Source organism: Dermochelys coriacea, chromosome 1, assembly GCF_009764565.3.
Source record: "Dermochelys coriacea isolate rDerCor1 chromosome 1, rDerCor1.pri.v4, whole genome shotgun sequence".
NCBI classification, from domain to species: domain Eukaryota; kingdom Metazoa; phylum Chordata; order Testudines; family Dermochelyidae; genus Dermochelys; species Dermochelys coriacea.
Window position 1 is genome coordinate 200,820,105 of NC_050068.2, and position 25,441 is coordinate 200,845,545.

Below are 25,441 nucleotides of genomic sequence, written 5' to 3' on the forward strand. Positions count from 1 at the left end.
CAGCAGTTGCTATTTCCTGCAATAGCTAAGAGGAGATCACAAGAAAAGCCTCCTTGAAGCAGGTATGATTGGATAAATCAATAAATAAGCACAATCATGTCACCTTAAAATAGATTTATATTTTTGGCTTAATAAAAACAATTCAGTGAATAAGTCAGACGTACCCCTGTGGCAAGTACTTCCCCATTTCGTTCATATGCCAAGGCTGTAACTGCAGCAGTGTGGGGTTTAAAAGCTTGTTTCAGACGTAGCTCCGCATTCCCTACATTGGTCCGTCCTGCAACAAGGGCGAGTCCCCTGGGATCATAAACTTCAATAATGCGAACAACGCCATCTTCAAACCCAACAGCAATTAGACCTCCTTTGGGATTTACCTGTGCGTAATGAAATTAAAAAACACTTGCATCTTCAGGCAAAAGAAAAAATTTTTAGACTCCAAGGCCAGGAGAGACAAATGTGATCACCAAGTTTAAGCTACATACCACAGACCATATCTTCCTCAAAATAATTCCTGCTTGAACTAAAGCATCTCTTTTAGAAAAACACCGTACCTTAATTTTAGCCACCACAAACCTTGGTAAATTGTTCCAATGGTTAATTACGCTCATGGTAAAAAATGTACCTCTTATTTCCACTCTGAATTTGTCTAACTTCAACCTACAGCCATTGAACCTTGTTATAGCTTTGTCTACTAGATTGAAGAGCCCACTATCAAATATTCCCATAGCAGTTGTACCAGTGCCAAATACAGAAGTAATATAACCTCTGTACTCCTACTCAATATTCCCATTTATGTATCCAGGGATTGCGTTAGTTCTTGTTACCATATCATCACACTGTGAGCTCAGGTTCAGTTGACTATACACCATGACCCCCACGTCTTTTACAGAATCACTGCTTCTCAGGATAGAGTGCCCCATCCTGTAAGTTCATTCTTTGTTCCTAGATGTATAACCTTACATTTGGCCATATTAAAACACATTATTTGCTATCAACCAGTTTACCATTAGAACAACATAAGAAAGGCCATACTAAGTCAGATCAATGATCCATCTAGCCCAGTATACCATCTTCCAAAAGTGGCCAGAGGTGCTTCAGAGGTAATAAAGAGAACAGGGCAGTTATTGAGGGATCCATCTACCCCCTCTCCTCCACCCTCTGGCAGTCAGAGGTTAGGGACATCCAAAGCATGGAGTTGCATCCCTGACCATGTTGGCTAATAGCCATGGATGGACCTATTCTCCATGAATTTACCCAATTTTTTTTTTAATCCAGTTATGGTTTTGGCCTTCACAACATCCCATAGCAACAAGTTCCACAGGTTGGCTGTTTAGTTCCTTAAGTTAGTTTTTAACCTGACGCCTATTAATTTCATAGGGTGACCCCTAGTTCTTGTAATACGTGAAGAGGTAAACAACACCTCCTTATTCACTTCCTCCACACTATTCATGATTTTATAAACTTCTATCATATCCCCCCTCAGTCGTCTCCTTTCTAAGATAAATAATACAAATCTTTTTAATCTTTCTTCTCATGGAAGCTGTTCCATACCCCTGATAACTTTTGTTGGCCTTCTCTGTATCTTTTCCAATTCTAATATACATTTTTTGAGATGGGACAACTAAAAGTGGACGTAGTATTCCAGGTGTGAGCACACCATGTATTTATATAGTGGCATTATGATATTTCCTGTCTTACCTGTTCCTTTCCCAATGGTTCCTAACATTGTTAGTGTTTTTGATGGTCATTGCACATTAAGCACATGATTTCAGAGAACTATCCACAATGACTCCAAGATCTCTTTCTTGAGTGGCAACAGCTAATTTAGACTCCCATCGTTTTATATGTAAAGTTGGGATTATGTTTTCCAAAGTGCATTACTTTGCATTTATCAACCATGAATTTCATCTGCCATTTTGTTACGCAATCACCCTGTTTTGTGAGATCCCTTCGTAACTCTATAGTCTGCATTAGACTTAACTATTTTGAGTAATTTTGTATTGTCTGCTAATTTTGCAACCCCATTGTTTGCCCTTTTTTCCACATAATTTATGAACATGTTAAACAGCACTTGTTCCAGTACAGATCCCTGGGGGACACCACTATTTCTCTCTCTATTCTGAAAACTGACCATTTATTCCTATCCTTTATTTCCTGACTTTTAACCATTTAGCGATCCATGAATGGACCTTTCCTCTTATGACATAACTACTTACTTTGCTTAAGAGCCTTCTGGGGGAGGGACCTTGTTGAAGGCTTTCTGAAAATCCAAGTACACTATATTCACTGGATCACCCTTGACCACGTATTTGTTGATCCCCTCAAAGAATTCTAATAGATTGGTGAGGCATGATTTCCCTTTACAAAAGCTGTGTTGACTCTTTCCCTACATATCATGTTCATCTACGTGTCTGATAATTCTGTTCTTCATTATAGCTTCAACCAATTTCCTGGTATGGAAGTTAGGCTTACAGGCCTGTAATTATCAGGATCAACTTTGGAGACTCTTAAAAATCAGTGTTAGATTATCTATCCTCCAGTCATCTAAACAGAGACTGATTTAAGCAACAGGTTACATATACCACAGTTGGTAGTTCTGCAATTTCATATTTGAGTCCTTCAGAACTCTTAGGTGAATACCATCTGGTTCTGATGACTTACTACCATTTAATTTATCAATTGTTCCAAAACCTTGTCTACTGACACCTCAACCTGGGATAGCTCTTGAGATCTGCCACCAGAAAGAATGGCTCCAGTGTAGAAATCTCCCTCACATCCTCTGCAGTGAAGAACAATGCAAGAATTCATTTAGTTTTTCTGCAACAGCCTTGTCTTCCTTGAGAGTTCCTTTAGCACCTTGATCATCCAGTGGCCCCATTGATTGTATGACAGGCTTCTTGCCCTTCCTGCTTCTGACATACTTTAAAAAAAAATGCTGTTATATTTTGTGTCTTTTGCTAGTTGCTCTTCAAATTCTTTTTTGGCCTGCTAATTATACTTTTATCCTTGACTTGCCAGAGTTTATGCTCCTTTCTATCTTCCTCAGTATGATTTGACTTCCAGTTCTACCAGCGATCCAGATCACTTTGCATCAGTGACTTGTATTCTTCATTATTTACCACTCCCCTAATCTGTGTGTCATCTGCAAACTTTCTCGGTGATGATTTTGTTTCCTTCCAGGTCATTAATAATAATGTTAAGTAGCATAGGGCAAAAACTAATCACTGTGGGGCCCCACTAGAAACATACCTTCTCATTGATGAATCCCCATATATAATTATATTATGAGACATGTCAGTCCACTATTAATCCATTTAATGTGTCCCATGTTCATTTTGTATTCTAATTTTTTAATCAAAATATTGTGCAGTACCACGTCAAATGCCTTAATGAAGTATATTATATTGAGACCATTGCCTTTATCAACCAAATATGCATTTTCATTAAAAAAATTAAGTTAGTTTGATAGGGTCAATTTTCCATAAATCTATGCTGATTGGCATTAATAAATCATTAGAGGATAATTTAATTTAATCAAGTCCCATATCAGATACTCCATTATTTTACCTGGGATCAACATCAGGCTGATATTGAGAAACTATATAGCACACAGCTCTAGAGTTCACATATACTCCATCTCATAAATCATTCTATAAGGAGTTTCTGTTGTTCACATCCATGAAGGAAAGAGTCACATGGAGAGAACATGGTTTAATTTTAAAAGCTTAGTAGTCTTTAGCGATGCTACATACCACCATGGAAAATGAGCTTTGATTTTGATGTCAGGCTAGAGGGGACTCACATGCTTGTAACTCACAGGACAGTGGTGTAAGAACATAAGAACAGCCATACTAGGTCAGACCAAAGGTCCATCTAGCCAAGTATCCTGTCTTCTGACAGTGGCCAATGCCAGGTGCCACAGAGGGAATGAACAGAACAGGGCAATCATCAATTGATCCATCGCCTGTCGCCCATTCTCAGCTTCTAGCAAACAGAGGCTAGGGACACTATCTGAACCTGCAGCAGCTTCTAATATTCTTTTTAGGGAGGAGATATTTAAATGATCCTAGACAAATAAATGGCTCATAGCATATGATATAAATTGACTTACTTTCATTGACTGGCTACTTGCAGTAGGAACTTACATACTGGGCTCAGTCCTTTTATCCATCTAGCCAAGTATTCTCCCTCAGGCAGTGTTCAGATACCAAAGGAAACTGAATGAAAATGTTCTAGGATGCACTATGGGCCAGATTTACTAAGGTATTTAAGCACTTAAAGATGCAGAGAGGCACCTAGTGGGATTTAAACATAAGTAGGTAAAGTGCCTAATTCCCACTGACATTCAATGAGAGTTAGGTACCTAGCTGCATCTTTAAAAGTATCTGTTTACCCTTGTAAATCTGGCCATGAGTATAGTGCTGTATATTTGTAGGACCCAATCAGCTTACTCCATAAGCACACAGTTGATCACCTATAATATAGTCATAAGATTGCATAGCACAAACGCTCTTGAAAGCATAGTGCTAAAGCCACCCTACCCTTTAAAAATAAAGGTACAGTATTTCTCTCTCTGACTTCCCGTATAAGGGAACTCTGCAGACTTACTATAAATGTTTCCTCAAAAACATGTCAACTCAAGAGTTTAACTCAAGTTAATTGATTGCCAGTTAATTCACGTTATCTAATATGTTTTTAAAAAGTAGTATAGACACTCCACAAATGTTCAGTCCTCGTCACAATCATTTGTGGAGTGTTTAAACCTGTAAGCTAACTCAAGTTAATTGGCAATTGTGATGGGGTGGACTAGGCCCTGAGGCCCCCTGTTGGAGGCCTTGCAGCTTGCCATACCCCGCCCCAGAAAAGGGCAGTGGAAAGAGTCTCCAAGCTGCCTAGAGAGGCTGCATGGGACACAGCCAATCAGGGCCCAACAGGCTAGTATAAAAGAGCTAGAGTGAGTGCAGTTGCTGCCTGGAGCCAGAGGAGGGAAAGTGGTGGTCCTGGTTTGCCAAAAGACCTCGGACAGAGCAGTTGTTGACAGGGACCAGAGGAGAAAGAAGGGGCTCCTGGCTGGCTGCTGGGACTCAATCAGGAGAAGGCCCTGAGGTAAGGGTGAATAATGTGCTGGGACCATGGGGAGGTAGCCCAGGGAATCGGAGCAACACAATTTAGTTAAAGGGATGTGGCGGACGGCTGCTACCTGTAAGATCCCTGGGTTGTAACCTGGAGTAGTGGGCAGGCACAGGTCCCCACACCCATTCACCACTGGGAAAGTAGCCTGGACTTTGATGCACCCCAAGAAGGGGAACCGAACTGTTTAGTGTGCTCAGAGAGGGCAAAGATGTTACCTCCATGGAGGGAGCTCTGGGGGAGTTTGATATCAGGGCCAAGACTATTTAAAGACTGCTGGACTAAATAAGGACATGAGCCCAGGAATGGCTACCAAAAGACACTGACCAACCAAGGAGTACTGGGATAGGCCCCTGTTGGACTTGTACCATGAAAGGGGTTTATCTATCTGTTGTTTCACATACAGACTGTGTGTGACTTAGCCAGAGGGCTGAGTTGCTGAAGACTCAACGCAAGGCAGAGAGAAAGTGCAAGCACACACACTCTGCCAAGAGGGCTGTGATACAGGGCCAGCAGGCTAAATGACCCAAATTCAACCTTTAGAGATTTGTTAGAAAAGTATATAAATGGTAATTAGGGTCACTTCATGTTTGATAGACTAGAGCTTTGAAATGCAAACCTATATTGTTAGAGAATTAGAGGTAATACTGATTGTATGTGTTTACTTATATCTTGTTAGATGTAAACAGATGGTTCCTGTCTAGTACTATACCCATTGATTCAGAGATCTAAAGGGAATATTAACATTTAGATGAAACTTGGGTGTAGGAATGTCATTGTCTATATTTCTCTTTGAAGTTTGTAGTAAATTGTCTATGAACTGCTTAATGGATAATTACCTTATGCTGATGAATGCAACTAGTTACTTGTGTATACATAGGAAATAGGTAGTTTTACTATGAAGCAGCTATTCTTCACCCAAGGGATACCTGCTGTCAAAAGGCTATCATAGCCTGCCAGTGATCTATATAAAGAAATCTTGGGTGCTGATCCTTTTATCTCAGATCTGCTTAAGCTTCATCAGGGGAAGTTTGAGTTGCAACACTGAGGTATCCAGTCCCATCTGGATCACCCTGATATTGGACATTGGACTGTAACCTATGGACTAATTCTGAAAGGACTCTTTGCAGCTCTAAAGCTCATCTCTACTATGAAACTAACCTAAGAACTTTATTCATAGCTATATGTATAAAGATCTTTTAACCAATACTTTCTTTTTAATAAAGCTTAGTTTAGTTGATAAGAATTGGCTGTGTGTATTTGGGTAAGATCTGAGATATTCTTTAACCTGGTGGGTAATGTGTCGGATCCTTTGGGACTGGTGGGACCTTTTTATACGATTAACAAGATTTTCAGTAATCCTCCTCATATTTGACTTGGCTGTCTGGCTGGGACCTCAAGGCTGGGTTGCTTTAAGAGAACAGTATTTCTGGCTTCTGGATAACCAGTAAGGTATTGTGGAAGCTGTTTTGTTGCTCGCTTGGTGAATCTGAGGGCAAGTTGGCAAGTAATTTCATTAAAATCCTGCATCATGAACATGTGTGATTGCTATGAAATAGCCACATTATGAACCCTTTGTGAATCCATGTTAACACACTGCAATAGGGTAAACTTACCACTCGGGGTGCCCAAGTCAGTGCTGTTCCTCCCTGTTTAAACTTAATCTCAGTCAACTGGCAATTGCCAATGAAATCATAGATACGCACTGAGTCTGTATAAGACAGATTGGGGGGGGGAGGGTGGAAAGGAGACAGGTTAATGCAGACAATTTTTTCTTGAAAGACTACTTGTTAAGATTTATGGACAAATTTCTGATGCATCTTAATGAAAGGTTGAATGGAAGGTCAGTAATCTTTCATTTCACATCAAAAATCACAACTGCAAGTACCTGGCAGATGGTTATGTAGTACTGTAGCTTTCTGGACTACCACAAAGGAAACACTAGCTTTATTAATTTTGACCTAAACCACTCCCACCCAAGGGTAATAGGGGCTGAGACTGTTGTGGAAATAACCTATTCAGCTCTGAACAAGGAGGAATGAGCCTCCTTGGCCAGCTGGGGGTCATTCTCGAGTAGTCACAGGAGCAACACTGACATGTACTAAAGGAAGTCCTGTGCTGACAGCATAAGAAAAAATTATATGATGATACTTGAATTTGCCTTTGAGGAAAGTGATTTAAATGGAGAAGAATCCAGATAACAGCCAGTTTCACTCTAGCTGGAATTCATGGGATGTGGAAACACCTGTTAGTGCATACAGTTCAATAACAACCAGGAACCCTCATAGGTGTCAGTTTGGCTCAATTGGTAGGAATTTTGCCTTCAGGCCACAATGCATGGATTCAAGTAGTACACCATACACAATAAATAGCTGACAAGGTCAAGTTTAAGACTCTGTGGCACTTTCTGAGAAGCATGAAGGATAACATCCATGAACTCGCCAATATTCCTTCCCTGTCTAACAAATGCTAAAGTGAAGTGCTAAAAGCTTGCTCAGGCACACTTTCATAAATTAAATAAATGTCCATAGTCCGAGCTAAACTATTAATGAGGACATGATGGCTGTTGCAATTGCCAAGAAAGGCACAAGTATTAATACTCAGAATTGTTTATACAGTGCCTAAATGTATATGGTGCATTATAAAACACAGAATAAAACACTGTTATTGAGCCACTGAGTCTGGAATATGAAAGCTGTTTAAACAAAATTCTCCCCTTTTTTGTTTCACAGTGAACAGAGTTTATAAAGCTTTACAGTGAGACTTTCTTTATTTGAAAACCTAGTTCTCGAGATCAGACACTCCTGGCACTTTACTTGGCTTCAACCCATTAATGATCAGTTCTAATTATTAAAAAAAAAAAAATACTGTCCCCAGGAATAATGACCAGCTGGTAGGTAACTTTACAAAGAAAAGACACACTTCCACTACATCTGTGAACTAAACACATTAGTTTAAAACAGAATAATTCCACAATAAGCCTGACAGCTGCAACCCTGCCCTTACAAGTTGTACTTACGGTCAAGTGCAGTAGTGGCCATGAGATATGTGACAGGAGAGACACCCATGGCTTCAATCTTTCCAGAGTGAAAGGTAAACAGGCACTCTGGATCATGGGTCTACAGAGAAATCAGAACAGAGATCTGCTACATTCAGAAACTGAACACATGGCTTGCAATGCCTCATCAACATTAAATGGACACCTAAAATATGCACAAATCTACCCTAAACCTATTGCTTACAAAAATATGGTACCCATGAATACAGTTCCCTTTTTGTAGCTGAAAATGCTCATTTTGATTGTACAACAGGTGCACGAGCAATTTGTATGGGCATATTAAGCACCTGCATTTAAAAATATGGCATCAGATGTGTAAAAATAAAGGCAAATAACGTATTGTATTGAGAGGAACGATGCCTGGAGATCAAATTTATAATAGAAAACTATTGCTCTGAAGGCTGAGAAAATGACCTTAAGCCAAGGGCTTTATATTTCACTGGAAGTCTTTTTCCAACCCAAGGAGGAAAAATAGGTTTCCCTATATACTCATGTATTTATTACACACTTTATACATATATTTTTGCCATACTAGTGCTGCGGCTTCATTTATCTGCTGCTACAGGGTCTGCTTGATGGAATTTTTGATCATATACTAAGTGTCTGTGTTAACTTTTCTGCTCACGTGACCCTCTCCAATAGCAGATCTACAGCAATAATAGTAGCAATCAGTTTGATCAGATGTACAGAGATGTGAATGTTGTCCTCCGTGTCATTTAGATGCAACACTGATAGGTATTTCTGAAGTGCCCATCTACACAGGTTGTAGTAGCAGCTCTCACATTAACATTTCATATTAATATCCGTCACTCCCCACCCTTTGAGAATCAGGCCCCTTTAAGGTAACTCCAGTTTAGCAATCAATAATTAAGGGACTCAAAATCAGTAGTTACCTTTGAAAATCTTAGCCAATAACTAATCAGTGAAGATAAATCCTAAAGATGTGCCTCATAATCATAGTAAATCCTCAACTGTACAGTTGGTCAAAAATTGGATGGCATTGTGAGGCCACACAGTGTAATTAAAGGAACTTAAAAAAAAGGGAGTGGGAATAGAACTTACAACATTTGAAAAACTCAGATCAAGCTTCCAGATGGCTCCATTGGAATCCTAGAGAAATAAATATTTAACACCTGAATGTTCTTTCAAATTAAGTTTGAAAATAGCATCAGTCCTTGTAATGCCTTACAAATACTGTAGGTAAGAATCTCAATCATCTGGAAGAAACAGGATTTAGACTTCAGAGAGTGTGATGTCAATTTCAGCTGGTGCTCAGCAGCAGAACAGGGCAATGAAGCCTGGGAACGACACTTTCAAATTCTCCCACTCCCATGTAGCTCCCGCTCTCAAAGCCGGAAGAGAGACTCAAACATTGTTCTACTCTAAAAATAATCCAGGGAAGACAGGGTACTAGTTCTACAAAAAAAATCAGATTGCTTCACAGAGCTTCACATTTCCTCTGGCAATGCATCACCACATGCTTCATCCAATATTGCTCCACAGAGCTGATAAGGATGCAAATAGGTCTTACCTGAGCATACCAAATGGGCTGTCCAAGTTCATGAATTTTCACGATCGAGCTCAAATTGACATTCTTGCCAATGAGAAGTTCATTCATATGGTCCATCTCTAGTAGACCCGTGTCATCCACAGAATCAGCTGCATCTATCGTCTCATAGTCCCACACCTTCAAGCAGTTGGAAGCGAACAGATCAGCCTTCATTAATCCAAATGCCAACACCTCTCATATTAACACGCACAATGGCAATATAAAATCAAATGATAAGAATCCAAGGGAATGGGTGGCTCAGGATATAGAATAGGGAGCCTGTCATGTCCACATCACTGGCTTGAATATGACCTGGAGCAGTGACAATCAGAGGCTGTTACCATCTAGCATCTGTTCAGTGACCCATGTAAAATGTGTTTATAGGTCTCAATCCAATTCCTAAAGGACAATTATCCATATCCCGAAAATCATTAACTACAATATGCACTACTTAGTACCCATGTTGGCAGTGTCACAACGAGGAAGAGTAAAATTGCCTCCTAGAGATTGTCCCTACTGAGATAGTGTGGAAGGACAGCTTGCACCTCCTCTGTCTGCTCTGTGGATAAAGAGCAGCTTTTGGTTTCCTGATCTGCCAGTCCACACCCTTTGCCAGGATGATATTTACATAAAGAATACCATCAATGTTTAAAAAAAACCCAAAAACCTCATCTGAAACTTTTTTCCCTACAGCTGTAACCACTGCCTATAATTTCTATAACTGAAAGATTAGTTGGAAAAAAGACTTTTTTCACTTTGTTAATTTTGAGCATTTAACAGTAATTTGTCTGCTGTCAGTTTCCCATTGTTTGGGTCTCTTGTGCAGCAATAGGGGAGGAAACTAAAACTAAAAACAAACATAAAACAGGAAAATGATTGTAAAACCCACAAACTGGCAAGTAGAATCAGAAGCAGACATAGAACTTGAGACTACTTTTAACTCATTTTTAAAAATTGGTTTGATTTTAAGTTGAGGGTGCCACATTATTTATTTTTTTTTAATAGGGGTTTGTTGCTCAGTTGAAATGGATACGTCTTTGAGATAAAATGACAGAGGTGCTAACTAATGCCTTAAGCGTTCACATGATCAGAAATAATTTCAAATACCACTGTGATTTATCCTTTGAAATAGTATGTGACATGTTAAAAAAGCCTGAAAATGACTAACATAAACCTAAGCTACACAACCCCCCATCCCCAAAGTTAGAATGTGGGGAAAAATAAAACTTGTTAAAGATATCAAAATTTACTCTGATCTATTAGTGCACATAAGGGATTTTTGTAACATTAGCAGGCACAGAAAGTTATTTAAATGTGATCTGATCCAAACATCTACATTGTGGAAGGAGATCTGCTTCTACCAAGTTCCTTCTCAAAATTCATTAAGACAGTGATTACGGAGAGAAACTCCCTCAATAGGTTACTCCCATTACAACATATAGGCTAACAATTACTTCCCTTTCCACCTGTTAACAAGACTCTGTATACCAAATATGCATCCAAACTATTAAAGGAAAAAACACTCACCCTAATGTAGCCATCTCCTCCAACAGTGACCAGCTCTCCCTCATCCAGAACTAACTGATTAACAGGGCCATTGTGACAGGGTCTATGTCCAGTTCGACAGAGCTCTACTTTGATAAGGCCCCCTTCCCAAAGCAGCAAGTTGCCCCATTCAGATCCAGAGATAACCTTCCATGCAAGTGAAGAGGAATACATTAGTGTTGTAACATATCAATGTGCAGATATTGGTGAGAGACTGGTGAATATCTTAGCTCACTATAGCCTTTACTTTAAATTAAGAAAGCTCATTTGTCTGAGAATCACAATAATAATGGATACTTTTAAACTGTTAAATAAGCCAATTTATTGCCAATTAATGTCAATATTAGATTCACAGCTGCATATTTGATTGTATATAGAAGGCCTAATCCAAAGCACTCTGAAGTGAATGGGAAGACTCCCATTGACTTCAACTGACCTTTGTTCAGTCTCTGAGAGGGAGAAAGAAAACAGTTGTACTCATTCACTCTACTTACCTTCCCATCAGGCAGTTCCACATACCCTACAATGTCAGTCACAGCTGTTTTACCAAACCTTCCCAATGCTCCCTGTAGTTTGAGCCCAGTGAATGTATGGGCCATCTTCCAGAACCTGAGTACAGAAAACAGTCTTTGGGGTTACACCTGACATTGTATTTAGAAAGTACTGTATCTCAGGCTCTAAGGCCATCATATCATGGGTACATCCAATCTGTGGACTACTCATTTAATATTTAAATAAGGGTTTGTAGTTTTTAAAAATTAGCCTCATTCAGCACACAAAGTTTTATCTATCTAGTTGCGGTTTTTTGTTACTGAGTGGAACTGAAATGCCCCAACAAGATGACTAGGTCACCAAACCCACCTTGATCCCAGTCAGGTGTTTATTACACACAACAGCCATCCTCCCCCTGTCCTCCCCCCACCAAAAAAAACCCCAAACTTTCCCTTCATCTACTTCTATGAAAAACCTAGAAAAATATGGCAGGAGAAGATAGGGAGACTAATATTTAAATAGGCGCTAAATCAATTTATATATCCATCTTGCAATACTTTCCATACTTACTTGATAGGTTTCAGAGTAGCAGCCATGTTAGTCTGTATTTGCAAAAAGAAAAGGAGTACTTGTGGCACCTTGGAGACTAACAAATTTATTTGAGCATAAGCTTTCGTGAGCTACAGCTCACTTCATCGGATGTATTCGGTGGAAAATACAGTGGGGAGATTTATATACACACAGGCAAAGAACAAGAAACAATGGGTTTTTATCATACACATTGTAAGGAGAGTGATCACTTAAGATGAGCTATTACCAGCAGGAGTGGAGGGGGAGGAGGAAAACCTTTTATGGTGATAATCAAGGTGGGCCATTTCCAGCAGTTAACAAGAACGTCTGAGGAACAGTGGGTGGGGTGGGGTGGGGTGGGGGGGGAGAAATAACATGGGGAAATAGTTTTACTTTGTGTAATGACCCATCCACTCCCAGTCTCTATTCAAGCCTAAGTTAATTGTATCCAGTTTGCAAATTAATTCCAATTCAGCAGTCTCTCGTTGGAGTCTGTTTTTGAAGCTTTTTTGTTGAAGGATAGATAGCCACTCTCAGGTCTGTAATTGAGTGACCAGAGAGATTGAAGTGTTCTCCAACTGGTTTTTGAATGTTATAATTCTTGATGTCTGATTTGTGTCCATTTATTCTTTTACATAGAGACTGTCCAGTTTGACCAATGTACATGGCAGAGGGGCATTGCCGGCACATGATGGCATATATCACACTGGTAGATGCACAAGTGAACAAGTCTCTGATAGTGTGGCTGATGTGATTAGGCCCTATGATGGTGTCCCCTGAATAGATATGTGGACAGAGTTGGCAATGGGCTTTGTTGCAAGGATAGGTTCCTGGGTTAGTGGTTCTGTTGTGTGGTTGCTGGTGAGTATTTGCTTCAGGTTGGGGGGCTATCTGTAAGCAAGGACTGGCCTGTCTCCCAAGATCTGTGAGAGTGATGGGTCGTCCTTCAGGATAGGTTGTAGATCCTTGATAATGCGTTGGAGAGGTTTTAGTTGGGGGCTGAAGGTGATGGCTAGTGGCGTTCTGTTATTTTCTTTGTTGGGCCTGTCCTGTAGTAGGTGACTTCTGGGTACTCTTCTGGCTCTGTCAATCTGTTTCTTCACTTCAGCAGGTGGGTATTGTAGTTGTAAGAATGTTTGATAGAGATCTTGTAGGTGTTTGTCTCTGTCTGAGGGGTTGGAGCAAATGCAGTTATATCGTAGAGCTTGGCTGTAGACAAAAGATCGTGTTGTGTGATCTGGATGAAAGCTAGAGGCATGTAGGTAGGAATAGTGATCAGTAGGTTTCCGATATAGGGTGGTGTTTATGTGACCATCGCTTTATGTTTACTTGAGGAAGCCTACTTTTTTCTCTGGTTGGTCTCCAATATAGGATGCTCACCTGTTGAAATCCTGTGGATAACTTCTCCACTGGATTCCATTTTGTGTAACACTGTGGACTTCAATGGGGTTGCATTAATCTAAATGAGCCAGAATTTGTCCCTGTATCTCCCAAGTTACTTCTAACAAAGCATGCAGAAATGTTACACAGATATAGAAATACAAGAGAATGAATCCATTGTAGACAAACTATCATCTCCTATTTTAATTAGAGATGGTCCAAGTTTGTGGTATGTGGATCAGGATCCAGATTATATTTAGACTGTCTTGGGACCATGCTATAACTGAGGTCAAATCAGGGCTAGGGATCAAGTATGGATTGTATGGCACTGAAATATTTCAAGCTGTTTTTAATGACATTTTAGCTCAAAATGGAAAAATCTCACCAGACATCTTACTGTGTGAGATTTCAACCATCAATAAATTCTCATCAGTTTAGACCTTGGAAATAACCCCTTCTGGGCTTAGATCCATTTTGGAACCAAATTGCAGGTATGGGTTTGGATCTAGAGATTTTTATTTGATTCCTCTGTAAAATTCAAAGGTATTTGGATTCATCATTGTTAGTATTTATTATTTGTAACTAAGTACCACACCTGTCATCTCTTGTACTTGGTACTGTACAAGTAGGACAAAAAGATGGTCCCTATCCCCAAAAAGCATAATGCTTTGGTCCATTTTTAATTACAATAAGAACCCAAATTTACCTATAAAACAGACTGTATCTTAAAGATCTTTCACAATTTGCAAAGAATATTTTTAGTAAGGCTCCCCTTGCTGTTCCTTTCTGGCGCTCTCATGGGCTGTTTTGAAAATGCTTTGTGATTAGTTCTTAAAACTGACCAAACAGCATGTGTCAGCCCACTTCACAACGTCAAAAAGAGGCCAACAGGCAAGAAGCCCAGAATTCAGAGAAGAGCCATGTGCTGACCCAACAGCTAGAACAGAGATTGATATATAAATATTTCTTTTATAAATAGTTCTCCACATTACCAATGCACTTTTGAAGATCAACATTGGAGCAGTTTATTGGGCATTCCATTACACCATTACCAAACAAACAAAAAATCTTAACTGTCAGGGTAGTTAAGCACTGGAACAAATTGCCTAGGAAGGTTGTGGAATCTCCATCACTGGAGGTTTTAAAGAACAGGTTAGACAAACACATGTCAGGGACGGCTTAAATACTTAGTCATGCTTTGGTGCAGAGGACTGGACTAGATGATCTATTGAGATCCTTTCCAAACCTACATTTCTATTATCTCTTTTGGAAAGCAGAGGTTTCAACATTTGTATTGCTAAGCAGAACACTGTTCCCCATTGTTGTGCACCTGTTAATCATATTCTTATTAGTCAATCATTTTGTAAGTTTCATGATTTTTTAGTTACTTCCCATCAACTGATGTTAGTGAACCAACCTACTTGATGTGTCCTGATCCAGAAGTGGTGAGTTGCTCTTCATTTTCAGGAGAGAATGTGACCTTATACACATCCTGTGAAAAAGCCTTTGACCTCAGCACAATCTTTTCCTGTTTCCAATCCCAGATTGTCAACATGTAGTCAGGGCTGCTCCCAATGCTGGCCAGTAACGTTCCATAATGGTTAAAATCAGCAAATGCATAAGCTTCCTCAGTCCCACCTGAAAGGAGAGATGTCCACAAAGAAAGGTTGCTTAAAAAGAGCTCAGTTCTCATTATTTGGCTAGTGCTGAAGCAGACTCAGCCAACAGTTGGCTATTTTCCACACACCCAGAGGGCAAGGACAACCACTTACAATCAGTTTTCTGTATTTGATTTTTCAAGTACCGAAAGATTATACATTATACATTTTAGATTTTTTTACTAAGTATAACATTATTCCACTTGCGGGAGACTATAAACTCTGCTGTATCCATGTAATACCAAAATAGTCCTATTTAACCTACCTCGGAGTATTCTGTATGGCTTTAGTGAAGGAAACTCATAGATGATGATGTTTGGCTTCCATCCTTTTTCTCCTACTGCAAAATACTGCTTACTAGGATGTACCTAGAAAAAGCAAAGACTGTGTTACATACTCCGATATCCCCTTTGGCTGTCCTCAACTAAATATCAAGTTGTATACCACTACACAGGTTGTGGAACCATGCAATAATTTGTATTTATCCTGCATCTTTGATCATCTCTCCTGCATTCAGCCCACCAATCCACCTCCCCCTGGACAGCATTTAGGGCACAGCTATCCTTCTACTATTGGACAACAGGAGCAAACAGCACATTCAGGGGCTGTTCCACAGTAGTGGAATTGAGAAAATAATTGATTTTTTTTTTCACTTATGTGGCCAGAACAAAAACAGGAAAAAATTGTTTTGGGTTGAACACAATGTATCTTTTGACCCAAAAAAATTTATTATTTTTTGGATGTTTTTATACCCTTTCAAAGGTTTGTTTGTTTGTTTGTTTTGCTTTTAGAACAAATTTAGCTAAACTTCAAAGCAAACTGTAATCTTGCAACAAAGTCTACATATTTCATTTTAAAAATGTCAAAACTGTTTAAACTTTTTTTTCCATTATTTTTATTCAGCCAAAATTATATGCCAAATTTGACCCATATTTGCAGATAGTTTTGCTCGATGGAAAAATGCATTTTAGATCAAATAATTAATTTGCCCGGAAAAAAACATCACCCAGCTTTGTGCAGGAGATGTGAGGACCTGACGTGATTCTCCAAGAAATGTTTAAAACATAACAAAACAGCATAGGACCAGATTTTGATAACCTTACTTTCCTGGAACAGTATCAATTATCCAACAGGACTATTTGTGGAATCAGATGGTGATAAACCAGAATAAATGTTTCATAATCTGGCCCACAGAGAGAAACTTGCTACAATGAAATTGGACAACATTTCACTGTACTTGAAATTCCAAATTTCAGAACAGATGAAACATTTAGCCAATATTAACTGTAATAAGGATAGATGATGAATTGAACAAAAGCAGTATATACTATATCCAGAGCATTTTAACAAATAAAATTTTAAAACAACAAAAAGTGAAACCCGGTTGACTCTTGTCAATTCTTGTAAGTACCTTATTAGTATGGCCTGGAACCCGGACCTATTTAAGATATTCAGCTGTTTGTTCCCTGACTATTAAACAAGTAGATTCATATAGTACACCTTGATGGATTGCTACTGGTCACACATCTGAGATTACTGATTTTTCCTTTCAACCCTTTAATAAATTCCATTTTTTCATCCGAGGCCAAATATGTGGCAACTGTGGAAATCTTCCATGAAACAACTGAGACACCCAGCCTGTTTCACTACTATAAGTTTTAAACTCCAGAAAGGGATCTTCTTCCTAAAGTGGGAAATAAAAGCCATACCGTGATAATGCCAATTCCACCACCGCTGCTACTCCGGAGATAACTCTGATATTTAGTTTTCAGGTCCAAGAGCACCAGCTGGTTGCCTGCTACATAGAGGAGTGTTTGACTATCCAGCAACTGCAGGTTTGCCCTTTTGGTGCAGTCATAACCAAAAGAGTGTCTGTGAATAGCTCACTAAGGAGGTTTATTTCTTCCAGGTAATAGCAATAAAGGTATCAATACTAAAACTAGAGAAAGCTCAGGTGGGAACACTGACTTGGGTGGTTGTTACTCTGTTGGTCTGGCTTTGGTTTGTTTTAAGACTAGTGCCATGATGAAGCTAAAACCCATTAAGGTATCACAAATAATTGGGGAAAATACAAATGAAATATTTAAAAGATTAATGTACCATCCCTCCAACTCCATGTCAGACTCCATTTGTTATGGCCTATCCTGATCTCTGGAGCTCTCCTAAGAATTCATATTCTATTGTCTTAACGTTCTCTTTTCAAATAAAATATAAAAGAAATTGATCAGATTACAAAGTGCACTGTATGCAAGAGACAGAACCAAAGCAATGTCTCAGGGCTTTTCTATATGGAGAAGTACTGTGTATTGTGGAAGGAGGAGTGATTTCTAAAGCACACTAGTGTGTTTCACATTAATTGGTCATGTAGACCCTCCTGGTGTACACCAAAAGTTCTCTTGTGCACTTTAACATAGTGCACACCAGCATGGTCTATGTTAAATGCACTAGGGAACATTTGGTGCACACCAGCAGGGTCTACACAACAAATTAAGGTGCAACACATTAGTGGGCTTTAGAAATCAGACTCCCAGCAGTACACATTACTGCGCTGTGTAGACAAGCCCTCAAGCTCACTCCCTCTGCCAGTCTGAGGCCTGGTCTGCACTATAGTTAGGTCAACATAAGGCAGATTACATCGACCTAACTCTGTAATTGTCTACACTAAAATGTAGCTCCCACCAATGTAACTTGCCCACTACACCGACTTAATCATTCTACCTCCTTGAGAGGCATAGCACTTAAATCAATGTTGTTAGGTGGATGCAGTGTCAGTATCACTGTTGCTTACATCGATTGTTGCTGCCTTTCAAAAACCACCCCCCATGCCCGATGCTGGCAGTTAAATCAGTGCAAGCACTCCTGGTGAGGACATGCAACATCAACATAAGGAGCGTAGTGTGGATGAGCAAAACTAATTCAATTACTGCAGTGGCTGTATATCAATGTAATTTAGGTTGACTTAATTTTGTAGTATAGACTTGCCCTAATGCAGAAAAGAGACAAAGAAGGGTTTCCTCACAGCATCTTCACTGAGCCCCAATGGAAAAACACCTGTGCATCTGAAAATCACACATTGTTCCCTGTTCCTCCCTTATACCTAGAGGAAATAATATACTGCAGCTTTTAGATAAGAAAACCCTAGATCTAAGCCTATACAATACTGCATGAGGAGGATACATGAGAGTGAGGAGGTTAATTGGTATCCCAGAGTCTGATGTCACAAAGGGTTGTGACCACAAATCTTCATAGTTATAGAAGAAGGTCTCTGAGATTTTCCTTTCTAGCTTCTCAGGCTTTTTTTCTGGCTCTGGGGGTTTCTCAGTATCATCCTCCTCCTCCTCTTCATCTGTGTTTCAGAAACAGTGACACACAAAAGAGCTTTTGTCAGATAGGAAGACATGTCAATACCCTAACTGCAAAAGTGGATTATTCATTAATTCTTTCCTTCCTCCAAAGAAATGATATGCACTCTAGTGTCTAAAAATAAATCTATCTTTGTACTATGAAACATATCCTGTGAATAGCCTTGAATGAATAGCATGTGCTTTTCTAAGATTAGAAAAATCTGGGTTCTAAAAAACCAAGGTAAGAATATTTTGAAAATTCACTGCCCCATACACATAGCAGAAAACTTCCATCCATATTTGTAAGATGAGCCATCTTTACTGACTTTAAAACTTGAGACTTTAAAGCTACTGGGACAGTTTTATTCAAACATTGCTTGATGTTTAGATCTCAATTAGATTTAGAAAACAAGCCAAGTTTGAGGCTTCTTTCTTCAGTAGATATTGAATGCATAATATTACGCTGACTAATCAGTACAAACACGCAGCACTTTGCTCCTTCACATAAAGCAGGTTGCCCTGGAGACATTGTGCTAGCAAAGGCTTTCTACTAATGTGCTGCTCTAGATAGTTCCTCACTGGAGCTTAATGAATTGAATGGATATTGTCAACTGGAATTGTACTCTCTTATAAACATGAGTTTCAGGTTCTATTCCTTAATCTGAGTCATTTCTGTCAATTCTTATTGTTTTACAGTCAGATTCTTTTTCGTTAACATGTTTGTCTCTCCCTGTTATGTGATGCACCAATACAAACAATCAAGGGGGCAAAGACTGTCCATAGGAAAGCAAAATGGACTGCTTGTTAAGTGCTGTGAAGTGAACAAGCTGAAAAGTAATTGTTTGTTTAATCTTTGTCGGTTACAGTGGCCTTATGTTACTTCTAACCACAGTAGGCAAACAAAAGAAATTTCAGGATGCAGTGGGATTTTTAAGTTGACATCAATGATCCTTAAGGAGGGGGCAATACTCACGGGTACTGCTGCCATCTGACTCAGCACCTTCCACTGGCTTTTCTACTCTTTCTGTCTGTCCCTCTGGAATTGGTGGTACCTCTCCTTCACCAGGTGGCTTCTTTGAGGGACTACTTTTGCTTTCCTCTGAAAAGGAAAATTGGGATAATTTTCACTTCTTCGGCAATCCAACAGGGTATATTTCTGTGTTTTGCTCACACTCGATATTTGAATAATGGAGCATCCACAGTCTTGGAGCATTAAAATTCCTTCTATCCTACAATGGATTTCCTGCTCATGCAGAGTGAATTTCATTGTTTAAAACTGATTTAGGACTTAAGAGAAGGAGAGGAGCACATCTTGGAAAGGAAAAGTGCGTTAACAGAAAGCATGGTCGTAAAGCAGTTTTTAAACTAAGGGCTGGGGGAAAGCCAACGGGTGCGGAGGAGCACATGGTTTGGATATCCCTTAGGGGAGGATCTATTAACAGAGAATCTCTATGTCCTAGTGAGGATGAGAGGATCAAAAATGATCAAATACAGGCAGGGTCTGATCAGAAACAGTCAAATAAAGAGTCTTATTCAATTACATCATGTAATGGTAGACTGCTAAAAGGAGACCAGTTTTTAAAATGTTTATATACCAATGCTAGAAGTCTAAATAATGGGTGAATAATAAAATGGGTGAACTAGAATGCCTCGTATTAAATGAGGATATTGATATAATAGGCATCACAGAAACTTGGTGGAATGAGAATAATCAATAGGATACAGTAATACCAGGGTACAGAATATATTGGAAAGACAGAACAGGTCGTGCTGGTGGGGGAGTGGCATTATATGTGAAAGAAAGCAAAGAATCAAATGAAGTAAAAGTTGTTGTAAATTAATCAAACTGTACCATAGAATCTCTATGGATAGAAATTCCAAGCTCTAATAATAAGAACATAGCAGTAGGGATATATTACCGACCACCTGACCAGGATGGTGATAGTGACTGTGAAATGCTCAGGGAGATTAGAGAGGCTATTAAAATAAAAATCTCCATAATAATAATAATAATAATGGGGGATTTCAATTATCCCCATATTGACTGAGTACATGTCACCTCAGGACGGGATGCAGAGATAAAATTTCTTAACACCTTAAATGATTGCTTCTTGGAGCAGCTGGTCCTGGAACCCACCAGAGGAGTAGGGTGACCAGATGTCCCGATTTTATAGGCAATACAGGCTTGTAAACCTGACTTCAGTACTGGGAAAACTGGTTGAAACTATAATAAAGAACACTATTGTCAGACATATAGATGAACATAATTTGTTGAGGAAGAGTCAACATGGTTTTAGTAAAGGGAAATCATGCCTCACCAAACTACTAGAATTCTTTGAGGGGGTCAACAAGCATGTGGACCAAGGGGATCAGGTGGATATAGTATACTTAGATTTTCAGGAAGTCTTTGACAAGGTCTTTCACCAAAGGCTCTTACGCAAAGTAAGCTGCCACGGGATAAGAGGGAAGGTGCTCTCATGGATTGGTAACTGGTTAAAAGATAGGAAACAAAAAGTAGGTATATATGGTGAGTTTTCACAATGGAGAGAGGTAAATAGTGGTATCCCTCAGGGGGTCTGTTCTGGGACCAGTCCTATTCAACATATTCATAAATGATCTGGAAAAAAGGGTAAACAGTGAAGTGGCAAAATTTGCAGATGATACAAAATTACTAAAGATAGTTAAGTCTCAGGCAGACTGCGAAGAGCTACAAAAGGATATCTCAAAGACTGGGCAAGAAAATGGCAGATGAAATTTAATGCTGATAAATGCAAAGTAATGCACATTGGAAAGCATAATCCCAACAATACATATAATATGATGGGGTCTAAATTAGCTGTTACCACTCAAGAAAGAGATCTTGGTGTCAATGTGGATAGTTCTCTGAAAACATTCACTCAATGTGCAGTGGCAGTCAAAAAAGCGAACAGAATGCTGGGAATAATTAAGAAAGGGATAATAGGACAGAAAATACCATGTTGCCTCTATATAAATCCATGGTATGCCCACATCTTGAATACTGTGTGCAGATGTAGTCACCCCATCTCAAAAAAAGATATATTGGACTTGGAAAAGGTTCAGAAAAGAGCAACAAAAATTATTAGGGGTATGGAACGGCTTCCGTGTGAGGAGAGATTAATAAAACTGGGAATTTTCAGCTTGAAAAAGAGACGACTAAGGGGAGATATGACTGAGGTCTATAAAATCATGACTGGTATAGAGAAAGTAGATAAGGAAGTGTTGTTTTCTACTTCTCATAACACAAGAACTAGGGGTCTCCAAATGAAATTTATAGGCAGCAAATAAATAAAATAAATAATACAAATAAAAGGAAGTATTTCTTCACACAACGCACAGTCAATCTGTGGAACTCCTTGCCAGAAGATGTTGTGAAGGCCAAGACCATAACAGAGTTCAAAAAAGAACTAGATAAATTTATGGAGGATAGGTCCATCAATGGCTACTAGCCAGGATGGGCAGGTCTGGTGTCCCTAGTCTCCGTTTGCCGAAAGCTGGGAATGAGCGACAGGGAATGGATCACTTGATGATTACCTGTTCTGTTTATTCCGTCTGGGGCACCTGGCACTGGCCACTGTCTGAAGACAGGACACTGGGCTAGATGGACCTTTGGTCTGACCCACTAGGGCCATTCTTATGTTCTAATGAATTGAAGGGCCAAGACTCAGTGTGCCAAAGTTCTAACAAAATATCCTGCAAAGAACTAAAATAGACTCAGTGCCCTGAATGGTGGGTGCCAATATTCTGCTACAAAATACTCAAGCTCTAAAATGGAAGCTGGACCCAAAACACCCAGAGAACAAGCCTATCAGAATGAAAGTAGCAATGTATGCTATGACTGAAACAAGTTGAATGAGTTGACATTCTCAGGACTAAGTAATCCAGAGCAATAAGAAAGGCACCACAGACCAAAAACTAAAGGAATTTATTACAGTTCTGACAAGTATGGATTGTCAAAGGACAGACAGTGGGCCAGGAGAGAGCTAGAACAACAACCACTGAGGACAGTACATAGCTTCTGCATGAAGAACCATCACCGACCATGGTTAAGAAGGAATTAGCTGGAAAGTTTTGAGGTGATTCACATTAATCACTAAGAGATGGGTGTCTTGCATACTGCCCACCACTACTTTGCCTAAAAAGGTCAAAAATCTTAAGAGCTTGGGGAGTTCTACAGCATCTCACACTGGGAGCATAGGGCCTAAGATTGAGTCCCATGTGTATATATTATGCCTGATTTCTCTACCTTGTGTAGACAGACTAATGCAAAGTAGGTGTAAAATGCTACCAGATCAGAATTTTGCAATAATGTAAATTTCTAAACAAGGTGCAGAGCAATAGAAAGTCAGGCCTAGTATTTTTAGAAAAGATTACTTCCTGTGTTTTCAAGCCTAAGCAGTGAACCCAGAATACACAGAACACTCTTCGGGCCAGCTTCTCATCAACACACAAGAAGAAGCAGATACACTCGTCCACCATGGACATCTTTGTGTGTTGTACAGCACACATCAATCAAAGGCTGACATCTTACCTTGGTTCAGCATGGAATCAACCCTAGCCCCGGGATGCCCACAACAAACACCGGTGTGAACTGGAACCATAGTTCCACTTCACTGCCCGCCTCCTCACCCATCCCTTTACCCACCAACCCCCACCACCAAAAAAAACCCAGGGAACTGTCCAGAATGCAGACTTAAGACTATCCTAGGGTCATTACTGAAATCTCTGTGTAATGGCAGGGAATACTCACGGACACTACTGGTATCTGCCTCTGCACTTTCCACTGCCTTCTCTACACCTTCCTCCTGTCCTTCTGGAGTGGATGATACTTCTCCTTCGCCAGGTGGTTCTTTAGGGACACTACTTTTGACTTCCTCTGCAAAAGAAAATAGGGATAATGTTCACTTCTTCTCAATACCCGCTTAAGTATATTTGAATTCCCAAAGGGTGGATTTGTCTCACTGGTTTGTATGCTACATATCGGAATAATGCAACGTTGAAGTTCTTCCTATCCTGCACGGGATTTTCTACTATGCAGAATTAAATCCATTGAATAATACACTGCATTCCTTCAAAAAATAAAAGTAAAAAGACACTTCCTTTCTGCAGGTCAGGTTGAATATTCAGGCTGCAGGACTTTACATACATTTCTAGACAATAATCTCAATGACTTTCTTTTAAACATGACTTGACCTGCAAAGGAATTTGATTTGCACCCTTTTTTGCTTCTTTATGATAACTTTTTAGTTGTTTTTTAAAAAGGAGGCGGGGGGATGGTTTTGTTTGTTTTTTACCTTAGAAATATGAGGTATGTCAAACTTGATCTTTCCTTCTTTTGCTGAAGGACATTTTTTGAAAGTCTCAGGAGATGTGCATTATGAGGTCTCTCACATTAACTTAAGGGGTAAGGCAACAAATGAAAGTTTTCAATAGGCATTGCAGTTAAGTAGGTATAATAAAAATGAACCAAAAAAACCCCAAGATTTTAAACAGCCTGACTATATATCCTTGCCCTAACTGTTCTTCAGCCTTCAATCTTTTGCTTCGCATGATGTCATAATTGCATCAGTTCTCCAGCAGCCACAGTCTTCCAGGGGAGACAAGACCTGAATTTCTAACGTAAAAAACAAGCAGCAATGTTTGTCTTTTAATTTAAAAAACTTTTTGATCCCCAAACTACCTCACAAATAAGTAAACAAATAATTAAGAATAAAGCCTTTTTCCCCCTTCATCTCCTTTGCAAGTTACCTTTACCTTAGTCTCAATCTTAATTTGCTTTGTCTCTTGCTTTTTTTGATTTCATGTATCTATTCCCAAACAAGACACTTTAAGATGGAGTTAAGATTGAAAGTATATATGAGCAATTTAAAGATTAAAAACAACTTTCAAGAATATTGTAGTTTAAAAAATAAAAGTATTAGAAATCCAGAAAATTCAACATAAAAGAAACTTGAATATTTGAAAGAATGGAAATGCACAGTTAATGGCTAACTGGATCCCCTTTGTTTTCTGGAACCAGGGCTTTCAAGCCAAGAAATAAATTCCTAAGGAATAAATCCCTAGTTTCACATTGGATAAGAATCTATGCTAGGAAAGATCACTTTGGGGGTTCCAGTTTCAGGAGAGCGGAAATATCCAATGGAATGCAGAGTGCTGACGAACATCGTATCACAGGTCCAGGATACTGGAGAATGGAGAAGTTGTTATATAACTGGAATGTATTCGATCTGCAAACAGTGGAAAAAATCCACCCACCTTCTCCTAATGGTTCAGGGATCTTCTCAGTATCCTGCTCTCCTGCATAATCTTTTGAAGAGTCAAACTTTTCCACATCTGCCTGATCCTCCTGATCCGAACCTTTCCTAGGTTTGTTCTCATCAGAACTCTCGTTCTCTGGGACTTCCATTTCTCCTTTATAAACAAGAGCATGTCTTACAGACAGATCAGTAATAAGAATCTGTCTACATTTATGTATTGTTTGATTACATCCCTCATGATAAACAATTAATTAAACCTATTAGTCTGTGCACCTATACTTTTCAGATGGCCTCCTACTTACATTATAACAGCAGTGTTGCCGACTCTGGGAATTGTATTGCAAGTTCTGTGATATTTGTTGTTTTTTTTCTTAACGTGCCAGTTCCTGGAGTCATGAATCTCAGCTTTCATTTAAAATAAAACGTATGTTTCTAGCCCT

The 25,441-nt window shown here is 39.3% G+C and overlaps 1 protein-coding gene across 2 annotated transcripts in view; it reads right to left on the reverse strand.

Moving 5' to 3' along the window:
- The window catches only part of CFAP44 (cilia and flagella associated protein 44), a 77,895-nt gene that overhangs the window by 44,467 nt on the left and 7,987 nt on the right, over window positions 1-25,441 (reverse strand). Inside the window, exons 4-17 of one of the 2 annotated variants that reach the window (XM_038412824.2) lie at window positions 25,000-25,155; window positions 23,495-23,620; window positions 19,700-19,825; window positions 18,560-18,728; window positions 17,092-17,254; window positions 15,648-15,750; window positions 15,146-15,362; window positions 11,777-11,891; window positions 11,265-11,429; window positions 9,720-9,875; window positions 9,251-9,298; window positions 8,150-8,249; window positions 6,747-6,841; window positions 165-374 (exon numbers count right to left, since the gene is read on the reverse strand). In XM_038412824.2, the coding sequence (XP_038268752.1) occupies window positions 165-374; window positions 6,747-6,841; window positions 8,150-8,249; window positions 9,251-9,298; window positions 9,720-9,875; window positions 11,265-11,429; window positions 11,777-11,891; window positions 15,146-15,362; window positions 15,648-15,750; window positions 17,092-17,254; window positions 18,560-18,728; window positions 19,700-19,825; window positions 23,495-23,620; window positions 25,000-25,155 (1,949 nt within the window). The remainder of the gene's footprint in view (window positions 1-164; window positions 375-6,746; window positions 6,842-8,149; window positions 8,250-9,250; window positions 9,299-9,719; window positions 9,876-11,264; window positions 11,430-11,776; window positions 11,892-15,145; window positions 15,363-15,647; window positions 15,751-17,091; window positions 17,255-18,559; window positions 18,729-19,699; window positions 19,826-23,494; window positions 23,621-24,999; window positions 25,156-25,441) is intronic. The other variant, XM_038412846.2, reaches the window with a different exon arrangement.